The sequence below is a fragment of the Nannospalax galili genome, unplaced genomic scaffold (genome assembly GCF_000622305.1).
Source record: "Nannospalax galili isolate Female #2095 unplaced genomic scaffold, S.galili_v1.0 scaffold31, whole genome shotgun sequence".
In the NCBI taxonomy this organism is placed as follows: domain Eukaryota; kingdom Metazoa; phylum Chordata; class Mammalia; order Rodentia; family Spalacidae; genus Nannospalax; species Nannospalax galili.
The window spans coordinates 6,865,907-6,891,149 of NW_008332149.1; the positions used below are offsets into that span (position 1 = coordinate 6,865,907).

Below are 25,243 nucleotides of genomic sequence, written 5' to 3' on the forward strand. Positions count from 1 at the left end.
GTAAGTGACCATGTATTTTAAGCCATATGATCCAGAGCCACTTAGTTTGCAGCCCTGTTCCTTTCTTCATCATGCTGTTCCCAATATTAACACTACATAATTTCGAGCATAGTAGTAGATTTTGGTCTTTTTTCTGAGACAGGGTCTCCCTGTAGCCTTAGCTGGCCTGGAACTCACTACGTAGACCAGGCTGGCCTTGAACTCACAGAGATCCACCTATCTCAGCCTCCCAAGTGCTGGGATTAAAGGTGTATGCCACCATGCCTAGCCCTCAGTTATTATAACATTTTAAAAAGATTTCTTTTTGCCTTATGACTTAGGAGTGTTGCAAATGTTGCATACTGTTATCTGCAGTTAACTGAATAATCATGATGAAATTGCTTCTCTAGGCCAGGTGTGGTGACACATGCCTTTAATCTCAGCAGAGGCAGGTGGATCTCTGTGTTCAAGGCCAGCCTGGTCTACACAGTGAGTACCAGGCCAGCTGGGGCTATAAGGAAACCCTGTTCTCAAAAAGACCCCCCCCACCACCAATAAAATTACTTCTCTAAAATATGTGAATTCAGAGTTCTCAAAAATGTCCAACTTGTGTGTACCTGAGATTATATATATGTTTATATATATATATATATGTATATATATCTTCTTTCAAAATACAAATGTGTTTTCGGGCCCTGGGCTGGACCTTTCTGTGTTGCTTTTCTCCACCTCTCTCTGCATGTCAACTTGCTTTTGACTTTTACTACAGAATTTCTTTCTCTCTTCCTCATCCACTAGTGAGAGGTGGTTGTCAGTACCTCTTGGATACCGAGAGATACAGAAACTCATCCCTTTCTCTGGCTTCCGAACTTTTAGAGACGAGATCTGATTAACCAAACGTGGGTCATGTTTCCAAAGTTTGGCCTGTTTAGTTGCCGCCAATGCTATTTTCTTTCCGTAGGTGCTGAGTGAACAGTGAAGCAGAGTTGAAACATCCAGAAAAGAGAGGATGCTGGGAAAGCATATTTATGAGAATGTTCTCAGCACAACATCAAATATAAAATGTTTTTGAAATATTTTTTAATTAAGACTATTAATGACTAGAAATGAGTATTTTATTTGAATTCTTTATATTCCTTTCGTGTGTGTGTGTGTGTGTGTGTGTGTGTGTATGCCATGGCACACATGTGGAGGTCAGAGGACAGTTTTTGGGAGTCAGCTCTCTTCTTCTACTGTGGGTTCTGGGGAATTTGGGTACTCAGGCTTGCACAAGCACCTTCACCCACTGAGCTACCTTGCCCCTGAATTTCTTATATATATTTTTTATCTGTTGTAACTAACATTCCCACTTACTGTTGCTGTAATCCAGGTATAAGATCTTATTTCAAGCAATAAATTTACTATTAAACCATGTGAGTAAAACTTTATTTAATGAATACCTGTTGCTAACCTACTAGGAATGTTGATTACTATGTAAGACAAAAATATGCTTAATTTTTCTATTGTTTAAAAGTCCAAGATACTGACTTGGCCGCTATTAAAATAACCAGTTTTATATTTTATCTCAGCTAAATAAAGAAAATAAGACCCTGAAAAGAATCAGTATGTTATACATGGCCAAGCTGGGACCGGATGTAATAACAGAGGAGATAAACATCGATGATGATGATGATTCAACCACCGACACAGATGGTGCAGCCGAGGCTTGTGTCTCTGTTCAGTGTCAGAAGCAAATCAAAGGTGAGACTCTGGTGTTGCTACCCAGCACGCTTCCTGCTGGGACAGTGCGTTACATTTCCAAGTGCACAAAAGAATTCCATGAGGATTTTTGAAAATACATGGGGTAAAGGAGATGGCTCAGCAGGTAAGAGCACTTGTTGAGTCTTCAGAAGGACCTGAGTTCAAATCTACAGTATCTAGTAAAAGCTGTGTGTGACTGTTAACCCAGAGCTAGGAGTGTGTAAACACTGCCAATCTAGTTAGGAAAACAGTAAGCTCTAGCTTCAACGAGAGACCCTGTCTAAGGGATAAGGCTAAGAGTGACAGAGCAGGACAGCTGACATCCTCTTCTGGTCTCTACACATGAGTGCAGAGGTATGTGTGCCCATACACACATATGCACACATGTACCATGTACACACTAACAGAATTTTTGACAATACTGATGCCTGGATCTTACCATCAAAATGTCTAACAACTATCCTGGGGTGTCTAGAGAAGTCTGATTGAGAATCCTAAGAGAGTTATAACTTTTTTGCTTTGTGGATTACTTTCTTGTTTGGAATTAGGCACCTTAGAAGGTGTTGTCTGGCTAGAAATAGGTGATTACCATAACTTAGTTTGGAGCATGTGTTAAGGTAGTTTTGTTAAATGAAAGAAACTATGGATCAAACTATCACTTCAGTGGGTGGTATAGCACAGTAGTACAGAGCAAGTATCAAAATGGTGTGTGTGTGTGTGTGTGTGTGTGTGTGTGTGTGTGTGTGTGTGTGTGTGTATGTGTTTAGCAAATACCCTGTTTTTGTTTGGTTCTCTGTTGGAATCTTCTGGGAAGATCTTTTGTTAAAGATGTAGGAAAACAGTCTGGTTCAGTGACTAGTGGAACATTTTAACTTGATAAACACTCAGAAGTAGTGTTTATTACTGTGCTTGGGAGATAAAATTTCAGGTGGAAGTATAAAGAAGGAAGGATGCCATCTGTTTTATCCACTCTTCAACCCCTTATACTAACACAAGATAGAATCACTGCTGGTTGGAGGGAGAGGGAGCTGAAAGGATCCCTTCTGTTCCTTGTTCTTGTTTGCTAGGCCTTGAACAATATGGTCTCATTTCCTCCCTCTGGACTGAGCCAGCCAGTGGAGAAAGTGATTTAAAACCAAATCTCAGAACTTCTTCAAGCTGGGTCCATGTGAAAAAAAGTTAATTCAATTTATAAATAATCACATAGCAGGTTTCTTACTGCCCTTGGAGAAGCCTAGGAATTTTAACTGAAAAGCTGTTAAAAACAAAGTGGCAGAACAGTGAGCTTCAGTAGAAAGTCAAGCAGCCTGGGCTAATCCATGGGTATTTTTAAACATTTCAGTGACACAAGTCACTTTAACACCAGAAGCTTTTGCAGTTATAGTTGCTAATATTTTTCATTCTCGTAACACATTTTCATTAAATCTCAATAATAAAAAAATAGAAATAAATGAAGAAACAAAACACCCACAACTCTGGAGAGAAAATTACTAGAATTAACCCTTCTTTACATTTTCAAGTCAGTTCAAAACATGTTTAAGGGCTATAAATTGGCAGAGAATCAGGATTTTTTTTTCCTTCAAATCTAAATCTCCAAATTATTAACTGCCCAATTGTTTGTTTATATTGTATTGTGACAAGAGCCCATGGCTATTATGAAATAAAAGAGAAATTGGTACAATGCCTTAATTTGTCTTTGCTGAAAGCTTAAAATTTTTTTTACTTCTAAAATGCCAGATAGTTTTCTAGAATGTGGGGTTTTGATAGATTGCAAAGAAAATTCGGTCTGGTCCATTTAACACAGTGAATTGGTGAGACAGTGCGATGTATAACATCACTAGGAGCTGTGGTGTGAGGGTGGCTTTCCAAGTGAGATTCTCATTGTCCCATTTTCTTTTTGTTGTGAGATAACCTTTGCCATGAACTGCATTTGGTCATGTTGGTGTCTTCCTTTAAAAAAATAAGTTTATTTCAAGTTGCAACCATTGTGGAGATCAGTATAAAGGTTTCTCAAAACAATAAAATAGGGCTACCTTATGACCCCGCTTATACCATACCCCGGCATACACCCAAAGGACTGCATCCTCACGCAGAGATACTTGCACATCCATGTTTGTTGCTGCTCTCTTCACAACAGTAAGGAAATGGAGCCAGCCTAAATGTCCATCAACAGACGAATAGATAACAAGAATGTGGTCTATATACACAATGGAATTTTATTCAGCCGTAAAGGAAAATGAAATGATGGACTAGGGAGATGGTTCGGTGGATAAAGCACTTGCTGTGCAAATGTGAGGACCTGAGTTAGAGCCCCGAAACCCATGTAAAGCTGGACATAATAACACTTGTCTATAACCCCAGCATTTCCACAGCAAGATGGGAGGCAGAGATGGGAAAATCTCCAGGAGCTCAAGAGCCGGCTAGCCTGGGGTACTCAGGGGTGAACAATGAAACACTCCATCTCAAAGCAGGGGAAGAGAACCATTAACACCTGAAGTTGTCCTCTGACTCCCACACACGTGCTGTGTGTGGCATGTTTGCACCCACGGGCACATACATGAACATGTACACACATGTACACACAAAGATCAAAAGAAAATGAAACTGGCAGGAAAATGGGTGGAATTGGGAAATATTATGTTAAGTGAGGTAACCCCGGCTCAGAAAGACCAATAATGTATGTTCTCTCTCATTTGTGTATGCTAGATTCTAATTTTCATTTATGTGTGTTTATGGGGGGGAGTGAGTGTGGGTTGAGGTCATAAGGTTAGAAAGAGGCCTAAAAGGTTTTAAGGGAGGGGAGTGGTCAGGGAAGGGGAATTCTGGGACTGGAAGGGCACAAGTGGGAAGTGGAGCAGGGAGGCAGGTGAGGGATGAGCGAGGCCAGAGCAAAACTGAGTGAAATTGCATAAGGAAACCAGTCACTTCGTCACTAATTAAAAAATTAAAATAAAATGTATTTTTTTTTCCTTTAAAATTGCAGAACTTCGAGATCAAATTGTATCTGTTCAGGAAGAAAAGAAGCTATTAGCCATTGAGCTGGAAAATCTCAAGAGCAAACTTGTTGAAGCAATGGAAGAAGTGCGTATTATAGGCCTGAAATTAGTGTTTTAAACACACCACGAGTTTGGGAACTAAGTTAAAGATTTGCTATTGGAAGCTAACTTATGGTATGGGAACCATGGGCCAACTTTAATTTTCTCTCATCCTCCTTAGTTCAGACATACAGATATAGAAAGTAAGATCATGAATACTCACATACCACTTCCTAGCTTAGTAACCAAACCCTATGGCTGCATTGGTGGGTTCCCTGTGGTCCCCCACTTTTTCTTATATGAGATTGTAAGAATGGTGACTCTTCTCCCAGCCCAGCAGGGAAGGACCATCTGTGTGCATCCCTCTCATAGAGCAGCAGAGGAAGTTGGCAGAGTAGTTCACGTAAAGATTTGGAAGAATCTTTTTCTTTTGAACTGTGTGTAAGCATAGGACCACTCAGTTACCATTTGTTTTCAACAAGGCGTCAAGAATTTGCCTTCACGACCTTGATTTAACTTGTGTCCGTAGGTCTCATATTCTGTAGCCCAGAGCTTCCAAACCAGGGCCAGCATTGTGGCAAACTCAGATGGCTCATGAGTGTCAGGCACTGTCCCATCAGTGAGCATCCTTACCTGGTCACCTCCCTTCCTGCATACATTCTTAGCTCCTTGAAGGCCACTGTGTACAAAGGTTAGGCAGCCAACCTCCCAGCCCCAAATGCTTTTGTTTGTTTTACCAAAACATTGTAATGAGTGGGAAGAATGGGGCCTATCTTCGAAGGGACATCCCTGTTGGACTGTGTATACCACTTGCTAATGTAAACCTAAACCAAAAATAAGCTTTACATGAAGAAAATCCAGTTCATAGACTCTCTGGAGGTGCTGATGGATTCAAAGCCACATTCAGGACCACCATGGTTATGTTTCTCAAGTATAACTACAGAAGAGGGACAGGAAACATTCTGTTACCATCTGTCCCTTAGTGATGGTTGTTTATTGATAAGACTTTCCCCACACTCTTAGAGGGGTTACAGCAAGATGATTCAGAAGTAATTTTTATTATGATTATTTCCATCATCTGGAAAGGAATCAAGAACAAAGCAATGAACTTCCTTCCATCTCTGTTCAGTTTATGTCACAGACTACCAGCGCAGTGATGGTGAAATACTGGAGCATCCTTCTGCGGTGGCCTCCTCATCCCCCTCCCAGCTCCCTAAACAGCTGTTGCTTTCTGAAGGTGCTGTTTAGCATTCCAGTGTGTGCCCTTACATGCTTAGTAGAGAACTGGATATTTGAAGTGTTTTTAGACTCAGTAAACATACCTGTCCTTTTAAATTCAGCACAATGCATTTAAGTTTTATTTATTCACCTTAGGGCTAAAGAGATGGCCCAGATAGTTAAGGTCCTCTTGCAGAGAACCTGGGTTTGGTTCCCAACACCCACATGGTGACTAACAGCCATCTGTAACTCCAGTTCCTGGGGATCTGACGCCCTCTTCTGACCTCTGTGGGCACTGCACCAAATGGGTGCACTTACATACATGCAGGCAATATACTCATACACATTAAATAAAAATTTAGCCACCTTGATTTGGGTAGCATTACAGTTTTTTTAAACTGCTATGTGAAATTCTTTTCTTCTGATTGATGTTCAAAGTTATTTCAGAATTTTAAGTTTGGGTGAGAGTATCTTGTATGTATTTTTCTTTGCCAAAAGTCACCAAAGTTTAAAGTTAGCCAAAAGTCATCAAAGTTTAGTTATCTTTTAAAAAAATTTTAGATGTTGTATGCTTTCTTTAAGCCAAAAATCATCAAAATTAAAACTAACTCTTCAGACTGAGTACTTCCTCTCTTTCCAAATGGTGGGTGTGGTTTTAGGGTGCTCTCTACTTGGATTTTTGCATTAAAAATATGAACAGGGGCCAGGCATTGGTGGCACATGCCTTTAATTCTGGCACTTGGGAGGCAGAGGCAGGTGGATCTCTGTGAGTTCTAGGCCAGCCTGGTCTATATAACCAGTTCTAGGCCCAGCTGGGGCTGCAGGGAGACACTGTCTCAAAAAACCAAAAGTATCAACAGGTGACACTGAAGGGCTTGAACAATGTCGTGAGTAGGGTCTACTGTCTCTTTGAATATGTAAATGAGCTCTGCCTGGCGTGCCTCCTAACTGGAAGTCCCCATCCTGCCTGAGTTCCTCCTACTAGCCTTAGTGGAACTTCCCCTGTGAAGGAGCCGATTGGCAGCGTTTACACTCACTTCATGCTGAAGGCCGGACAACCACTTGAGCTTCAGTGGCTGCCACATGCCATGTTTCACAATTTTGGATGTTTTCTCTCCTCTGTATCTTCCATTTGTAGGTAAATAAAGTTAAACAAGAAAAAGCTGTTTTAAGTTCAGAAGTTCTTGAACAGAGAAAAGTCTTAGAGAAATGCAACAGAGGTATGTCTTTCCAGTCTCTCCTTTCTCAAACACATGTATCCTTTGTTTCCATGTATTTGGTATTCTACACTCGTGCCTAAAGTTTCTTGTACCCAAATCTTTTTCCTAGATTGTGCTTTTCCTAGCAGTGAATTTCTCTCGTTCCTGTTATGTTAACACTGAGGACATTTAAAAGTGATTTCCAGGGCTGGGGAGGTGGCTCAGTTGTTAAATTTCCTGATATGCAAGTACGGGGACTTGATTGGGTCCCCAGAACTTAGGTGAAAAGGCTGGGGTGCTGGAGTGCTCCTGTAATCCCAGTCCTGGGAGAGATGCCCGAGGCTCTTTGGCCAGCCTTACTAGGTGAACTGGGGACCTTCAGGTTCAGTACGAGACCATGTCTCAAAAAAATAAAGGTGGAGAGCAATCAAGAAGATACCCAACATCAACTTGAGACTCCACATGTACACATACACACTAATAAGTACGCATACCACACACAGTTGCACACACACTAACTAAAAGTGATTTCCCTTAAGGAACTCGGAACCAGCTCATTTTGAAACTTCAAACCTACAGACTTCTGTCCTGTGTACATCCTAGACCTGTGACCATTTTTGCCTGTCCCCTCAACATTTTTATGATCGACGGACTAGTTAGTGAATCTAAATCCAGAAGTGGTTAGGCAAGCTACACAAACTTGGTAATCATTTTTTAAATAGGAGGAAGTAGGGGTGCTGGAGAGATAGCTCAGTGGTTAAGAACATGTTACTGTTCTTGCAAAGACCAGAGTTCAGTTCTTAACACCCATGTCAGGTGGTTCACAACTGTCTGTAACTCTAGCTACAGGGGATCTGATGCCTTCTCTTGGCATTTATTTACAGATACACACATATACATAATTAAAAATAAATCCTTAAAAAGTATGTTATTAATTTTATTTTTATATGTATGAGTATATTGCCTGCATGTGTGTAAGTGCACCCATGTTGTACAATGCCTATGGAGGTCAGAAGAGGATGCTGGATCTCCTGGAACTGGAGTTATGGACAGTTGTTAGCCACCTTGTGGGTGCTGGGAACTGAACCCTGGTCTTCTATAAGAGCAGCCAGTGCTCTTAACTGCTGAACCATCTCTCCAGCCCTCCAAAATAAAATAAACCTTAAAAAATAAAAATAAACTAACTGGAAAATGAGCATCAAGATTGACATACCCAGTGTTTCCTTGCTCTGAGATCTTGCAGAGTTCCTGTTTGTGTACCTAAAATATGGCTCTGAGCCATCTAGTGGTCAGCACAGCAAGGGATTTATGACCACTTATATGAATTACATAAAACCAAATCTAATAGTCAGGAGATTGTGATATGGCCTCATGGTGAGAGGGAAGTTTTTCCAATGGCTGCTTCTAAACAAAATGCTGTGTGACTTGGTCAATAGTGGACCCTGTTCTCACCAACAGTAAGAGCCTATCGCTCTTATTGTAAAACATGGCAAAGTCTCACCAGGTCTTATGTTGCCCAGTTTAGGTCAGGGTGCGATGCCAAAGTGAGATTCTATTAAAAGTCATTCTGAAGGAGGGAACTATGTAAGTTTGCTTTCTGTTGATATGATAAAGTACTCTAGGCTGGGTACTTCATAAAGAATATAGGTTCCCAGCTTCAGAGATCTAGGAGCACGACATCATTATCTACTTGGCTGTGGTGAGGGCCTCCTTATTGAGGTCACAGCATCAAGCATACCTTGCTGAGGTATCAGCATCAAGGTGGCAGTATGTGATGTGAGGGAAAGATCATGTGGCAAGAGAGGGACCAGTCTTGTTCTTTTCATTACAGTCTACTCTAGTGAGAACTGACCTACTTATGAGACCAACATTAATCCCTTCCAGGCAGTACCCACATTGACCTGTTACCTAGTAGTAAGGCCCTTTCTTACGGACCCATTACCTGTCAATTCTGTCGTGCTGGGGACCAAGCCTGGCAACGTGTGCGTCTTTGGAGGGTAAAGCACACCCAAGCCACAGCAGAGACTTCAATGCATCTTGTTCTGCCTCCACCCTGACCCCAAGGCACTTAGCATCCGGGCTCAGAAGACCAGACACCAGCAGGGGATCGCTCTGACCCAGGGCTGTCCACCTCATCCCTGCTGGTGGCTCTCATTCTTTTTGTCACTTCTCAGCCAGGGGTTTTGAAGAGAAGGCCTGGGGGTTAAGTAGAGATGGGTCAGAGGGCAGCATTCCTTCAGGTCCTGTTTCAGAGGCAGACAGAGATGTGTAGGAGAACCCGCATTCTCTATGCACTGTGTGGAAACAGGAGTCATCACATGGCTCTTGCCTTCAGAGAGCCCCCTATCTAGAAAGAAACAGGAATCTATAAATAAATAAACCACCAGAACCAGCCCAATCCCTTTCAGAATCTAAGTCAAAGGGACCTAGACGTGAAAATTCACTTTTTATTATAGTGTTCTGGACATAGGAGTCGATCATCCTGCCCAGAGCTGCAGATAGTCAGGGTCTTCATTGTTCCCTTCATGAAATTTCTTTTTTAAATAGCTTTGAAAGTCATTTAGCACTCAGGGACCTATAATTCCCAGCACAAACTGCCACTTATATTACTTTACTTGAGTGAGACTATTCGGCCTCCGTCTGAGGAGGCAGTAGATTTACCGAGTACAGAGTTTGAAATTCTATGTCATTACACAGCAAACCTGTCCTTAGTCAGTTAGGATTGAAGTGCCCAGTGGAACAGCATGTGAAAGCAGCCATTAAGAGGGCCTTGGCAGGGAGTTTATTGATATGACTCAGCTCATAGCGAGGCCTCTCTGTGGCCGGCTTCCTGCATTGTGCCTGGTTCCTAATGACGTCACCACTCCCTGAATCTTTCCTGCATCCTTCTTTAACAAAATAGGCCAGTGAATGTCAAAAGTAGCATGATGGCACATTGCTTTTATTTGACAGGACTTGTCTTTGGAAAGTTCCTGTCTTTAAGTAATTTTTTTTTTTTTTTTTTTGAGACAGGGTCGCCCTACTGGTCTGGAATTGTGTGGACGAGGCTGTCCTTGAACTCACTGCCTCTTTTACAGTATGGTTTTGATAGCAGAGTGATTGTCTGGCACTGTACTTTGCTGGTCCTTTACTATGAGGCAATTTCAGTGTTCTCATTAATAATATGGAAAGCAGGCTTGCAACAAAATCTTTGTATATCATTGTGACTTATTCTCTTAGGATGTGCATTTAATAGTTGGGTCAAAGAGTGTGACTGGTTTTAGAATTTCAATTCACATTGCTAAACCACCTTCTGTAAAGCTCACCAATGTCTCTGCCAGCCAGGAATGGACTTGGGTGCCTGTGAGCCTTATGGAGAAGCTTTTCTGCTTGGGTTTCCATTCATGTTGCTGGTAATTTGCACAACTTTTGTGTCTGTTCTTTCCCTTGTCTGCTCAAGTGTCCATGCTGGCAGTGGAAGAGTATGAGGAAATGCAGGTCACCCTGGAGCTGGAGAAGGACCTTCGCAAGAAAGCAGAGTCCTTTGCACAAGAGGTGGGTACATTGTGGAGACCAGATGGAGGGACTCTGCAGAAGACTTCTGGGGGAAAACTGAATGCAGTCTAGGGAGAGTAACTTCTAGTGTTCCAAAGCTCAGGAGGTGACTAGATTACAACAGTTATGTATTCTGTAAAGAACTAGAAGAGAGTCATTTGTCATATTTCTCAACAGAAATGATAAATGTTTAAGGAGATGGAAATGCTGGTAACCCAGATTTGATCATATACATACATTAAGTTTCCAGGGCATAACCCATAAATATGCACAATTATTATGTGTCAATTAAAGTTTTTAGAAAATATGTAGTTAAATAGAGCTTTGCGGTTTAAAACTGAGCATCACTTGCCAGGAAAGAGCTGCGGCATAGTATCCGGTTCACTGACATTAATAGGGACGACCTGAGTTTGGATTCTGCCGTGTACTAGTCCTGTAACCTCAGAGCTGTCCGTAGCTTCTCAAAACTTCACTTTCATCGTCTGTAAAATAGATGTTGGTGCAAGCTTAATCAAGCAGGATTTCAGATGAAATGGAACAGTGTGTGTGTGTGTGTGTGTGTGTGTGTGTGTGTGTGTGTGTGTAAGTATGTGTGGGGGCTAGAATTCAACATTGGGAGTCTTCCTCCTTCACTATTTGTGTTGGCTTTTGAGACAGGGTCTCTCCCTAGCAGGAGGGTTGCTGATATAGCTAGGCTAGCTGGCCTGAACCCAACTATCTCTGTTTCCCCAACACTGAGATTAGGAGCACGTGCCATTACACCACACATTTTTACAGGGGTTCTGGGGAATTGAGCTCAGGCCTTCACGCTTGCAAGGTGAGCACTTTTCCAACTGAGCTATCTCCCCAGCCCAAATGGAACAGTTTTTTAAAAAGCATTTTGTAGACTCTAGATGCTATGCAGAGGAAAGGAATTGCATGTAGAGAGAATTGCATGGTGGTGACCACCAGCATGAGTATGAGATGTCTGTGCGCTTCAGAATCTAGGCTGCATCTCACTGTTATCTCAGATGAGCATGTCACAGTATCTGCCTTTCTCTCCAGCCGTCGTCTGGTGCTCTCATTACAAGTTGATTCTTCCATTGCATGTGGATGGTTGCCACGCTGCCCATCCATTATCTCCCCAGTGTAATGACTTCCCTCTCATGGTAGAGATAAGCTGACCTTGTTGACATACAGGAGTTGGATATTCCATGCCTCTGAGGCTGATTTCCAGGGGAAGAGCCAGGTAGTTGAACTCCTGCATGGGTCTGCTCTGGTGCTCCATCCTCAGAGAAGCCGAGGAACTGTAAAGCGGTTCCAGGAAGAGGTGGCCGAGGTGAAGAGGACATGATGTTGTAGGAGGGGCATTTGAAAATCAGATGGTGTTCTGGCGGAGTCTTTATGTGCCTGAGAATAGTTGTGCTAGCAGTGACCTCCACAAGGGGTTTAATCCAGGTTCATCTGATTTGAAATATTGTGGTTCATTTTATTCAGAGAGTTTAATGAAAGGTGAATGCTGTGCCCTATTGACTTATAAGAAAGAAAAAATTACTGAAGTGTGTCAAAGCCGTCTAGAGAAAAGCTATAGTATTGTATGTAAATAGTGCAACGAAATAAACAGTGTGGCGGGGGAGGAAGGAGTAGAGGCGGCACCTCCAGTTGTAAAGCTGAAAAGGTCGGTTGAGTGTGACCCAAATGGCAAGGTCTTCTCAAGACACTTGTAGTTTTCAGTTTGTTGTTGTGCAGTGATGTTAAAATACAAAATAAAGAAGAACTTGAAGGCTGTGCGGTAGCAGAGAAGACAGATGTGGGAAGTGAGCTTCCAGTGAGAGCCCATGCAAGAGACTGGCTCCTTCAGGTTCTCCTGGAGGGACCTAAGGCCTTGGTGATGGAGCAGACAGCATGGCCACCATGCTAACCAGCTTGAGGAGCAGAAGCAGGGGCCCCAGGGACTTGTGCACTGGCAACATAAATATTTGAGCAATGCCCAATAATATGACAATTCCTAGGATTGAAGACCATGATGGCAAGAAGGAAGCAGGGCTCTTTCAGTAGTACTGGATGGCACCTGGTGTATTTTCCTATTACATGGTTTGCAGACTTTCAGGCTTTCAACACTTAACTACTGCACAGGACTTAGTTTAACAGGAAGGCTCCATTTCTTGCAAGGTCTTCTTGCATGTTGGATGCTAGGAAAGCAAACATGGAACTTATAGTCTAGTCTTATGAATCAATATTTAACAGTCCACAGTCTCAGAAATCAATATTTAAAGTTTATGTGCTTTATGTATTTAATTGCAAAAGGAATATATACAAATAGTTTGCAAATACTTCTCAAATACATAAAGTAAAAAATACAAACTTTGCCCTCATCCCTATTCATACTAGCTTTTAAAATACAATACTAAAACACAAAACCAAAAGCCTATTCACCCTTAACAAGAAGAGTTCATTGTTTTCAGAACTGTGCTTTTAAAATTTTATCCACATATTAAAGTTTTTACTTATTGTATATATGTATAATGTGTGTGTGTGTGTGTGTGTGTGTGTGTGTGTGTGTGGAGGGGGGGGCGGAGAATGTGCCACAGTGCACATGTAGCGGTCAGAGAATAACTTTGTAGAATTGGATGTCATTAGGAATCAAACTCTGGTCTGTGGGCTTACATAGCAAGCGTCTGTACCCACTAAGTCATCTCCCCCCAACCATATTAAAAGTTTTAATGAGATTTTCTTATGCTTTCGAGTGTTTTTCTTGCTATTCAGTTTTCTTCTTCCATAATTCAGGTAGCACAGGAGTGCTGCTTTGAAAAGAATGGATTTGGTATTAGCATAACATTTTTCTTCTCATTCTCACTCTTACGAGGTTTCTCAGAAATTCTGATACCTGTTGTGTTCTTTATTTAGTATGAAACCAACTTCCCGACTCTAAGTGAGGAGTTCTTGCTGTAGCAAAAACCAAGTTCATTAGTGTTTGTTGACTGAGTTTTCTTGAAGTATTTTTATAGAAAAGGCATGATTTAGAATTTTTAACTTTAGTGCTCTAAAGTTTAGACTTATATATGTTCCTCCCCCCCCCCCGCTTTTCTTGAAGACAGTTTCGTATAGCTCAAGTTGGCCTCAAACTCCCTATGTAGCCAAGAATGACTTTGAACTTCTGATCTTCTGTCCTCCCAGATATTGGCAATATAGGCATATGGCACCCTGCCCTGCTTATACGGTACTAGGGATGAAACCCAAGGCTTTGTGCAGTCTACCAACTAAACTACTTCTTTTTAAAAATATTTATTTTATGTATATGAGTTTATTGCCTGCATGAATGTAAGTGCACCTCTGTTGTGCAATACCTGCAGAGGTCAGAAGAGGGCATCAGATCCCCTGGAACTGGAGTTAAGGGGGTGGTTGTTAGCTGCCACATGGGTGCTGGGAACTGAACCCAGGTCCTCTGCAGGAGCAGCCAGTGCTCTTAACTGCTGGGCCATCTCTCCAGCCCCTAACTGAACTACTTCTGTTCAGAGAATGTTATGGGGATTTTGCAAAAGAAATTAACTCTGTAACTATCTTTCAGATGTCATATAATATGCCTTTCATTTTTGTTGTTGTTGTCATTAAAATACCACAGTTGAGGTAATCTGTACTCATGTCATGTTGAGAATGCTCTGTGGAAAGGTGCTCTGCTCTGCCCCTTTTCCCAAGAGAACCAAGGCCTAGGGAAGCCAGAGTGAGCATGCGGCAGCCACTCTGTGTCCATGGGGAGCCTTGGTGACAGGGCATATGTGCCCCTGCTTGCTTTCCATGCTCTGTGGCTGTAGTTACTCTGTCTGCACTTCACCTGGAACCCTGCTTCAGCTTCACTGACTTCTCGTGGTGACTCCTGAGGTGCTTTCTAAGATGGTGGCAAGAGACCCCGACTATAAGTGTTAATAGAGAAAAATGTCTAAAACTTATTGCAGTAATAATAATGTTAATCCAAATATACTGGCCTAAATTCAAAACACTACGATGAGTTACTGATTACGCACTTCTTTTGGAGGCTCTCTGTGTCCATGGCCGAATAGCTGTGTTCATGTGCACACGTACAGGCAGCCATCTCTGTGCCTCTCACTCTTTTTTTGTGTGTATGTCTTTTTTGAGACAGGGTCTCCCTGCAGCCCCAACTGGCCTGGAACTCACTATGTAGACCAGGCTGGCTTTGAACTCACAGAGATCCACCTGCCCCTGCCTCTCCACAGTGCTGGGACTAAAGGCATATGCCACCACACCTGGCAGTGCCTCTTATTTTACAGAGAGGAAGTGATGTAGGAAGAGTTGGATTTCCTGAACTATGCAAAATTTCATGGGACTGGACAAATGGCTCAGTAGTTAAGAGTACTTACTGCTCTCCTGCAGAGGACTTGAGTTCAGTTCCCAGCACCCACATAAGGCAGCTCACAACCACCTGTGACTCCAGCTCCAGGGAATGCAATACCCGCTTCTGGTTTCCAAGGGCATCCCCCCCTGCCCACTTGCACATAAACATACACAGACACACATAAATAAAAATCTTTTTTAAAAAATATTTTTATTTTATGTGTATGTGTGTATTGCCTACATGTAGGTAAGTGCACCCATGTCATACAGTGCCACAGAGGTCAGAAGAGGTGTTAGCTGCCATGTGGGTGCTGGCTGGGATTTGAACCAGAGTCTTCTGCAGGAACATTCAGTGTTCTTAACCGCTAAGCCATCTCTCCAGCTCCCAATAAAAGTAAAATCTTTTCAAAAATGTGTTTCACCTGTTAGAGTTGGCAGTGTATCTTAATTTTGCACAACATTATAGTAGTTTAGTAAATCCCTACATTGGTATGGAACTAAAGCTGCTAGCTAATTGTGTGTGTGGGGGGGGTTAGTGGAAGGATACATTTATGTGCAGATGCACATGAGTTTGGAGGAAGTCAATGTTAACTGTCTTCCTCTATTACTTTTACCTGAGTTTCCGAGGCAAGATCTTTCATTGAACCTGAAGCTCACTGATTGGCTGGACTGGCTGGCCATGGAGCTCCAGGGATTCACCCATCTTGGCCTCCCAGTGCTACGGTCCTAGATGCTGGAGACCATGCCTGGTTTTTACACGATGCTGAGGATCCAAACTCAGGTCCTTGTGAAGCCGGCACTCTCTGACTGAGTCATCTCCCTAGCTCCCTTCTAGCTGTTTTTTCCTCCTTCTAGAAAAACATAGAGAAGAACATGTGAGTGTTTTTTTTAAAGTGTATTCATGATGATCTTGACTTGGAAACCAATACTGACCAGCAATTAAGTTTACGGATTGTCTAAATCATTAAAGCTCTAATCTTTCTGAGTGGAGATTGACAGAATTGTGTGTGTGTGTGTGTGTGTGTGTGTGTGTGTGTGTGTGTCTCCTGAGTTTCATTCATTGACTTTTTGTGTTATGCAGCGAATGACGTTGCTGAACAGAGTAACATACATATGCCCTATAACAAATTGTTTTACTGTACAGATCTTATAATTAAGCTACAGTATCAATTTAAAATACCATTAAGAACCTGAAAATATGAAGCTCTCCTATTCAGAGATGTCAGAGTTTGTAAAATAGGTCATGTTTGGAATCACCCACCAGCCAACTTGGTATGGTGATGAAGAAAAAGAAATAACAGATGAATAGGAAATAATGCTGTTTTCAGTCATGTTGACATAGGAGAAATATATGAGTAATACTCATAAATTACTTAAAATGTTCACAGATATTGCCACAGTACCTCCCTTCTCTCCTTTACCCTCCTATTGTGAACTATTTTCATCACTGGAAAAAACTAAATGGTCTAAAACAAGACAGAAAATCTAATAAATAGCAGAGGAGCTGAGGTGGGTGCTGAGAGTTTGGGATGGAAAATGAAACAAATAAGTGTTTAAGTTCTGTTTTTACCCCTCATTTGTTCTCTACGAGCCCCAGTTTCCTTATCAAGTAAAATGGAATGCTCATAGTATCTATTTAACATTGTTGTTCTAAGTACTAAAAGATATGGTGGATGTAAAGTGATTTCTACCATATCACAGTGATTAATAAAGGCTACTGATTCACAGTGGGAACAATTAGCTCATAAGATTTATGCAAGGATTAAAATAAAACATAGTAGCTGGGTGTGGTGGCACATACCTTTAGTCCCAGCACTTGGGAGGCAGAGGCAGGTGGATCTCTGTGAGATTGAGGCCAGTCCGGTCTATGTAGTAAGTGCCAGGCCAGCTGGGGCTAGAGGGAGACCCAGTCTCAAAAGGACCAAAACAAAAAAAATCATAGAAATATTTAGTAGAGGCATTTTATTTTGTTGATAACATATTTGCCACTACTCTGTTATTGTATGTTAAAGCAGTAAGAAAGCATTCAAAAGTGAGGTATAGAATTAAATGATTGTACACACACAATGCCTGGGGTAGGGATTAAGGCGTTGAAGACTATATGCAAGTCAGGCACCCATTTCTGTTCAAGTTGGAGTCGGGGAGCTGCATGGGCTCAGTTGGTTTATATGTTTTTGTAATTAACTCTTGTAGATGTTCATCGAACAAAACAAGCTAAAGAGACAAAGCCACCTTCTGCTTCAGAGTGCTGTCCCTGACCAGAAGCTTTTGAAAGCTTTAGATGAAAATGCAAAACTCATCCATCAACTTGAAGAAGAGCGAATCCAGCATCAACAGAAGGTGATCCAATTCATACTGGAGTCAGACATACACACAGACATGCCCACACATACAATGACATGCTAAGACAAGAGGAACCAGTGTGGCCTTGGGAAGTTCCATATTTCACCTTGCTTACCAAGTCCTAATTGTCTTTGAGAAACTAATAGCTATCAAATAAATTGGTATTGGGCTGGAGAGATGGTTCAGCAGTTAAGAGCACTGACTGAACTGAAGTTCTCAGCACCCACATGGCGTTTAACCATCCAGAACTCCAGTTCCAGGGAATCTGATGCTGCCTTCTGGCCTCCAAGGGCATTGCATGCAAATGATATACTTACATACATGAAGACAAAACAGATACACATAAAAATAAATAAATAAATTGTAAATAAATTTAATGTACTGTCCAGATAAGATTTATAACACACTCTTATAGAGTCTTTATAATAATTTTAAAGACTTTCATTGAAGAGTAACCTTGGAGATGCAAGGAAAAGAGATAGGACTTGAAATGTCTTGGAAAGTTCATAGTCTAGAAGGGCTTTTTTTTCTTTTTGAGAGATTGTGGTTTTCAGAGATGGAATGGACTTAGGAGAGACTGTGTTGGTCTCACAGAGGTTGCTGGAAGACATAGTATCATATTTTGAGAGGGAGGGAAAGAAAAAAGCCATGTAGGTAGTAATTGTTTGCTTGGAGAAAATTTGTGACCATGCAAACTTGTGCAAATGTCTGCGTTTAAGGACTTCACAGTGCTTATTTCAGTTTGCACGAGTAGAGCTCTTCCAGCTGACACTGCCCAGGTACCTCCATGCCAGGCAGAGAGGCCTGCCATTGTGATAGGTGAGATAGAGCAAGGGGGGAGAAGACGAGGAGGTAGAAGAAAGACTTGCAAGAACCACTCTGGGAAAAGCAGTGTTTGTGGTTCCTCACAATGGACCTTGTTCATGAGGGAGGCCGTTAGCTGAGGGTGGTTTTCACCTCTCCATGCTTCAGAGCTGAGGTTCTGAGGCGTAATCCTTACCAGTTCTGATATTTTTAAAACAGCTAGTGGTGACATAGAGCTGGGTTTCTCTTTCCTCAGTGGGAGTTATTGATACAGAGAGCCTGTGCACTGACAGGCAGTGACAGTGACTGCTCCCCAAGCCTGAAGGGAAAGAATTTCTTTTTTCTGTCCCTAGGTCCAGGAATCGCCTGTTCAGATAAAGAGAAAAAAGAATGTGTGTGTGTTTAGCTTGTGTTAAAATTTAACTTTTGGTTCTGAAAACAACCAACTACATTTGGAATTAACTCTGTTAGTAAACGCAGGTCTGGGGCCTGAATTGAACTGGAGTCTAGGACTGAGTTGTTTTCATTGTTTCTGACTGGCAAAGGGTAGAGGTACTAAAGATTAGGCAAAAACTGGGACTGAAACTAGAGCAGTTGCTAGTTCCAGGACTGCTACATACTCTGTGCAGTTATGCATAATTCTTCATGTGTATGGCTTAATATATTTCTTACTTGGGTGTAAATTCTCTTACAGATTCAACAGTCTTTAAAACACAGTTGCTTTGCTTTTGCAGTTACAAAAGTAACATATGTTCCTTATAATAAACACATTTTTTGAAATGTAAAATCAGTAAAAGAAAATTAAGATTACCTAAGAATCCAAGATGCATCCTTTTTTGCATCTCTAAACTTTTTGTAAATAGTTTTATGGTGTGGGTGTATGTGTGTGTGTATTGTTTAAATGGAATTGTACTGTGCATAACTTTTTGTTACTTTTTTCAGTTGGTAATATGTCTTCTCATACCAATATATATTGGACTATATGGTTTTACATGACTACATAGTGTTTCATTATAATCTATTTAATCAATCATATTGGTGGACATTTAGCTTATTCTCAGCTTCTCAAAACATTTCAGTGAATATATTTGTACATTTTTCTGAGAGTTTGTTTTTGTTGGTGGTGGTTGATTGGTTGGTTTTTGGTGCTAGGAACTCAATCTAGGGCCTTGCACATACTAAATAAACATTCTAGCACTGAGACATATCCCCAGCTTCTGAGTATTTATTTAGACAAATATGTAAGAGTGCTGTTACTGGGCCTAGAGAGATGGCTTAGCAGTTAAAGCACTTGCTGCTTTTGCAGAGAACCTGGATTTGGTTCCCAACACCCACATGGCAGCTAACTACTGTCTCTAATTCCAGTTCCAGGCATGCATGTGGTGCACAAATGTACATGCAAACAGAACACATACACATAAGATAAAGATAACTAAATCAAAATCTTTTTGGTCTTTTTTGAGACAGGGTCTCCCTATAGCCCTAGCTAGCCTGAAACTTGCTATGGAGACCTGGCTGACCTCACCTGTCTCTACCTCCCAAGTACTGAGATTAAAGGCATGTACCACCACACCAGGCATAAGATAACTAAATCTTTTAAAGTACTATCACTGGATCAACAGGCCTTTCCTTCTCCCACTTTCTCTCCCTCTGTAGGCCCTTGGGGTCTTGTAAAATGCCATCTAAACTTTTGTCTCAAAAATGGGTATGGAAATGTTTAAAATAATTTTTAGATCTTATTTAACCTTTGTGACTCATGTTAAAAAATTTCTGGTCTGTAAGTGAGTCCTCAGTAAAACTGATAGTAAACGAGACAGGTAACCTGTGCCTATATTATTTGTACCCAGAATCTGCATGAAAAATCAGGCACATGATTTTGGCAAAGATGAATTGGAGCCTTTCTGCTGTGACGAGGGAATCAAATGAGAACATTCGTTTTTTCTCCTTTCCAGCAACAAAAGAAAACTTGTCACTCAATTTAAGTTGTGTAAAACTTACAGGTCAAAGAGTTGGAGGAACAGCTGGAAAACGAAGCCCTGCACAAAGAGATCCATAACCTGAAGCAGCAGTTGGAGCTTCTGGAAGAAGACAAGAAGGAGCTGGAGCTGAAATACCAGAGCTCAGAGGAGAAGGCCAGAAACCTAAAGCATTCCGGTAAGAGCGCTGAGGGGCCCCTGTGTCCTCTCAGGCCCAGGACAAAGCCTGCCATGTGGTTAGGGTTGAATGCTATAGAGAAATACCCAGGTTTATTGATTGATTTCTGTGCGTATGTTTGCGTTCACGCTTACGTGTGTGTGGGTGTTTGGATGGTCAGCCTTAGTTGTCATTGCTCGGGGACAACCACATTAGTTTCTTTTTTTTTCAATTTTTAAATTTTTACTTAATTTATTTTGAGACGGGTTTCCTGTAGCCCCAGCTGGCCTAGAACTCACTATGTAGACCAGCCTGGCTTTGATCTCGCAGAAATCCACCCACCTCTGCCTCTCAAGTGCTGGGGCTAAAGGTGTATGCCTTCACACCTGATTTTTTTTTTGAGACAGACTTCCACTGTGTAGTCCTGGCTGGCCTGGGACTCTATGTGGGCCAGATTGGCCTCAAACCCACAGAGATCCACTTGCCTCTGCCTCCCAAGTGCTTAGATTAAAAGCATGCATGACTACACCCAGCTACCACCTTGTTTTTTGGAGATAGAATCTCTCACTAGGATCTGGGGCTCACTAGATCTTATCAGATCCAGTAAGTTAGAATTGCTGACCAGTCAGCCCGAGGGATCCACCTGTGTCCACTTGGACAGAGCTGAGATTATAAGCACATGCCACCACACGAATTTTGGCGGGGTCCAATGTGGATCCTCAGGTCTGTGCAGCAAGCACATTACTGACTGAGCTCTTTCCACAAACCCCAGATTTGTTTTTTAAGTTCTTCATTTCTAACTGTTGCAGTTCAGCAGATCAGCCTCTGTCATTAAGTGAGTAAGTATTGCAACTTAATTTTTGGACATAGAGCCTTTGTCAGCTTCCTTTTTCAAACCCAAAGATGGGAAGGACCAAAAGTGTCAGCATTTCTCCAGCCTTTACAGAGGAGCGATCATTAAGCACTTACTTTATTCATTTTGGAGTGCTTTTTCAAAAAGAATTAAACTTTTTTTTTTTTAAATAATACCTTTGTCTTTGGTGTTCATGCGCCCTTCATCTTTGGGGTCTAATTATACATATGAAATAATACTTTCAATGCCACACCTAACAATGAAATGGGCAACAATATATATATTAAATGGAAAACTTTTAAAACACCAGGGATGCTTAAATCAAAGGATTTATTCATTCAGTGCTGGAAAGCTTGCAGAAACATGTGAGCTGGATTACAGTGCAGGAGTAAGTCTAAGTCTCTGTGAGGAGGTGGGTAATTTAAGGAGGCAGGTAGGTTTCCCTTTATAACAGCCTCAATATTCAACTCACATATTTTCCGTTAATTTTATACTAGAATTTTGAAATCTGTGCAGAAGAACCATGTGGGCTTTTCTCCTTTCAAAAACTTTCAACACTTCTTAAGAAATTCACAATGAAAACTGATTACAATTTGCTTTTTTTAAAAAAAAATCAACCCCCAAATTAAGAAATAGTCCATTCTTTTTAGTGACTATCAAAATAGCCTATAGCCAGAGCTGTCTTTATAGTAATAGAAGTGGCAGAATTTAGAGATATTTGAAATTCTAGTTTGAATTAGTTTATTTAGAATTTGCTGTGTTTGCACCCAGTCCTATTGTGGGATACCAAAATCAATTGGTATTGGGTTGGAGAGATGGCTCAGTGGTAAAGAGCACTGGCTGCTGTTGCAGAAGTTCCAGATTCAGTTCTAAGCTTCCACATGGTGGCTAACAATCCTCTGTAACTACAGTTCCAGGGGATCTGATGCCCTCTTCTGGCCTCTGTGGACACTGTATACACATGGTGCACATACTTACCTATAGACAAAATAAGTCTTAAGAAAAAGAAAAGAAAAGCAGAAGAAAAGAAATCATGCTTTACTAGTTCTGGTGGCACATGAATGTAATCTCAGCTTGTGGGAGGTGGAGGTAGGAGGATCAGGAGTTCAAGGTCATCCCTAGCTATATTGTAAGTTTGAAACTAGCTTGGCTATATGAGACCCTTTCTCATAAAGGCGGGAAGGGGTAAGAGAGCTGGAATGATGGCTCAATGTGTAAAGTGCTTGGTATATAAGCATGAAGACCTAAGTTCAGATCCCCAGCACCCATGTAAACTCAGGTGTGGTGGCATACACCTGAAATTCCAATATTGGGAGGAATGGGGTAGAGACAGGTGGTTCCTGGGAACTTGTTGGCCATGTAGTCTAGCTGAAATGGTGGATTTCAGGTTCTGTGAGAGACCTTGTGTCAAAAAACCAAACCAATGGAGAGAATCCCTTTGATGAGACAGATGCGTATGCATGGATTGAGTCTTGGTGTTGAGAGTGTGGTCCTAGCCTACATTGCCTGTCTAAGGGTTGAAGTAAAAGCGTAGCTAGTGATGAACAGAGCAAGTGGCCCTGATGTGCAGGCAGTATTTAGTATCTGTCACCCATTAGGCAATAATATCTTTTTCTTTCTTTTGGTGGTACCAGGGATTGAATCCAGGGCTTTGTGCCTGCTGGGTAAGCGCTCTACCAGTGAGCTACACTTCCAGCCCTGTGATATAAGTTTAAATTGAGCTCCTTGAAGTCAAGGACTATGCTCTGTATCACTACTGTACACAGACCCATCCATGTTGTTGGTGCTTAATAAATGCCTGTCTTATTGGTGACTTGAATGAATAAGTTACATTTCTCCAAATAAGAGACATTTAAGACATGTTATAGACATTTAAGAACATGGGTCTAGTTAAAAATCTGGGACTCTAGTATTTGCTGGTTTTAAAGGAAATTAAGTGTAGGAGGTAAATATGCAACTATTAAAATTCATTACAAAATGCCATCTTTAAAAGTAGCTCTTGGTCCATAGGCTTTTAAAGTCTAGTATGAACAGTTTCTTAGTGTTTGAGTAGTATTCGCCATTGCTACATAGTTCTTCAACCTACACAATCTTACTTCCCACCCATTAGCCATTGTCTTGAGTTCTCCTTTCGTTTCCAGGGTTGTCTAGACAGGAAATAGTTGCAGTGTCTTTTAACAGATGGAAAGCCCCTCTCCAATGTTAGTGATAGACTAATAGGAAAAGTTTGACAAGTCTGCCATTTCCTATGGAAATTTTTATGTGTGCCTTAATCATTGATTTTGAGAGAGGCTGTGTTTTTCTATTACTTGTGTGAACAATGTGTAGTTGTTTATATCGGCTCTCTCTGCTTGCTTCCTGTACAGTGGATGAACTCCAGAAGCGAGTGAATCAGTCTGAGAATTCTGTGCCTCCCCCGCCTCCTCCACCCCCTCCACTCCCTCCTCCACCCCCCAATCCTATCCGGTAAGTACCAGCAGAGGACCCAGCTGCTGCCTGCTTACTCCTGTCCTTGACCCTGACCTTTATGCTAATCTATTCTTTATTTTCTGAGACAAAGTCTCAAGTATCCCAGGCTGGCCTTGAACTCACTCTGTAGCTGAGGATGATCTTGAATTTCTGATCCTCCAGACTCCACTTCCCTAGTGACTGTGATGGGATTAGGGACCTGTGCAGCTATGCCCAGTTTATACAGTGCTGGGAATCAAACTCAGGGCTTCATGCATGCTAGGCAAATGTTCTGCCAACTCGGCTACATCCCTAGACCTAACCTTCCTTTTCAATACCAGCATAGATTCATCACCAGAAGGGCAGTAAGAAGTATAAGAACATTTCCCAGACAGCAGTGTTTTAATGTAATGTGGGTCTTAGAAAACATCTTTCACGGAAATTCTCGTGGCCTTTATGCCCTTCTGTTGTAGAACTTGAAATTCTGTGGTAATGTTCCAAAATTTGGAAACTAGACATTCTTGTTTTTCATCTTAGAAACAATTTAAAAATTTCACTTTCTGACACTAGAATTCCCTTCAACTCATTTTTAAAATTTTATGTGTATGCATGTATTGCCTGCACGTAGGTAAGCGCACCCGTGTCATGCAATGCCCGCAGAGGCCAGAAGAGGCCGCCAGATCCCCTGGGACTGGAGTTATGGACAGTTGTTAGCTGCCATGTGGGTGCTGGGATTCAAACCCAGGTCTTTTGCAAGAGCAACCAGTGTTTTTAACCACTGAGCCATCTCTCCAGACTCCTTCTTCAAGAAATTTTACTTCTCCAGAATGTCTTAATCCTTTTCTATTCCTGATTTGACTTGAAGGCTCTAGTTTATTCACTTTTAAAAGTCCTAAGTTAAAGCTTGAACTTACTAATTGTTACAAACTGGTAATTAAATTAAAAGTACTAATTATTTTTCATTCTTATCTTCATAGTTAAGCCTTTAGTACTTCTGAGAGTGGAAGCTTCCAGAAGAAAAAATAATGTTTAAGTTCTTGGGGCAGGAGTCCAGGAGTTCACTTCTGAAACCTCCTTGCCTTCCTTGAACACAGTGCATTCTAGAGAGATCTAGAGTTGTATTTTACCTTATTTGTGGTTCTAGTTTCCACTCTCCAGAATTAGAGAAGACACGGCATTATTTTAGTGACTGCCTACCTCCTCATGTCATGATGTTAGCTGCCTTTGAATAATTTATTCTTGAACAAATGGCATTTAAACTTTTGCTAGATGTGTTAGCTTTCATTAACTCATGTGATTTGTTTAATCCTCTCACACAGAGAAGCCATTTATTCCTGCTTTGCACCTTAGCTGATTCATCTGAATAGAATGTAGCATGTTCCTCCCACACGACTGTGGAAATGGGACTTTGCTTTTGAAAAAGAGTCTCATTACTTTTCCTTACTGAGTCAGGTATGACATAATCTACTTTAAGCCATTGAAGTAGTTAAGGTTAAATAATTTTTACACGTGATCCAGTCTAAGAGTCAATTGAAAGAATTTCAGGTATTTTCAATTCTCTCTCTCCTGGGTAGCTAAATCTATAGGAGATATTCTGAAGGTGACATTTAAAATGGGAAATTCGTCAC

The 25,243-nt window shown here is 41.4% G+C and overlaps 1 protein-coding gene across 2 annotated transcripts in view; it reads left to right on the forward strand.

Moving 5' to 3' along the window:
• Shtn1 (shootin 1) overlaps positions 1–25,243 on the forward strand; it is a 115,713-nt gene that overhangs the window by 43,987 nt on the left and 46,483 nt on the right. For both annotated transcript variants that reach the window (XM_008827336.3, XM_008827335.2), the window contains exons 5-11: positions 1,548–1,719; positions 4,703–4,800; positions 7,111–7,192; positions 10,611–10,705; positions 17,228–17,374; positions 20,182–20,335; positions 23,534–23,633. In XM_008827336.3, the coding sequence (XP_008825558.1) occupies positions 1,548–1,719; positions 4,703–4,800; positions 7,111–7,192; positions 10,611–10,705; positions 17,228–17,374; positions 20,182–20,335; positions 23,534–23,633 (848 nt within the window). The remainder of the gene's footprint in view (positions 1–1,547; positions 1,720–4,702; positions 4,801–7,110; positions 7,193–10,610; positions 10,706–17,227; positions 17,375–20,181; positions 20,336–23,533; positions 23,634–25,243) is intronic.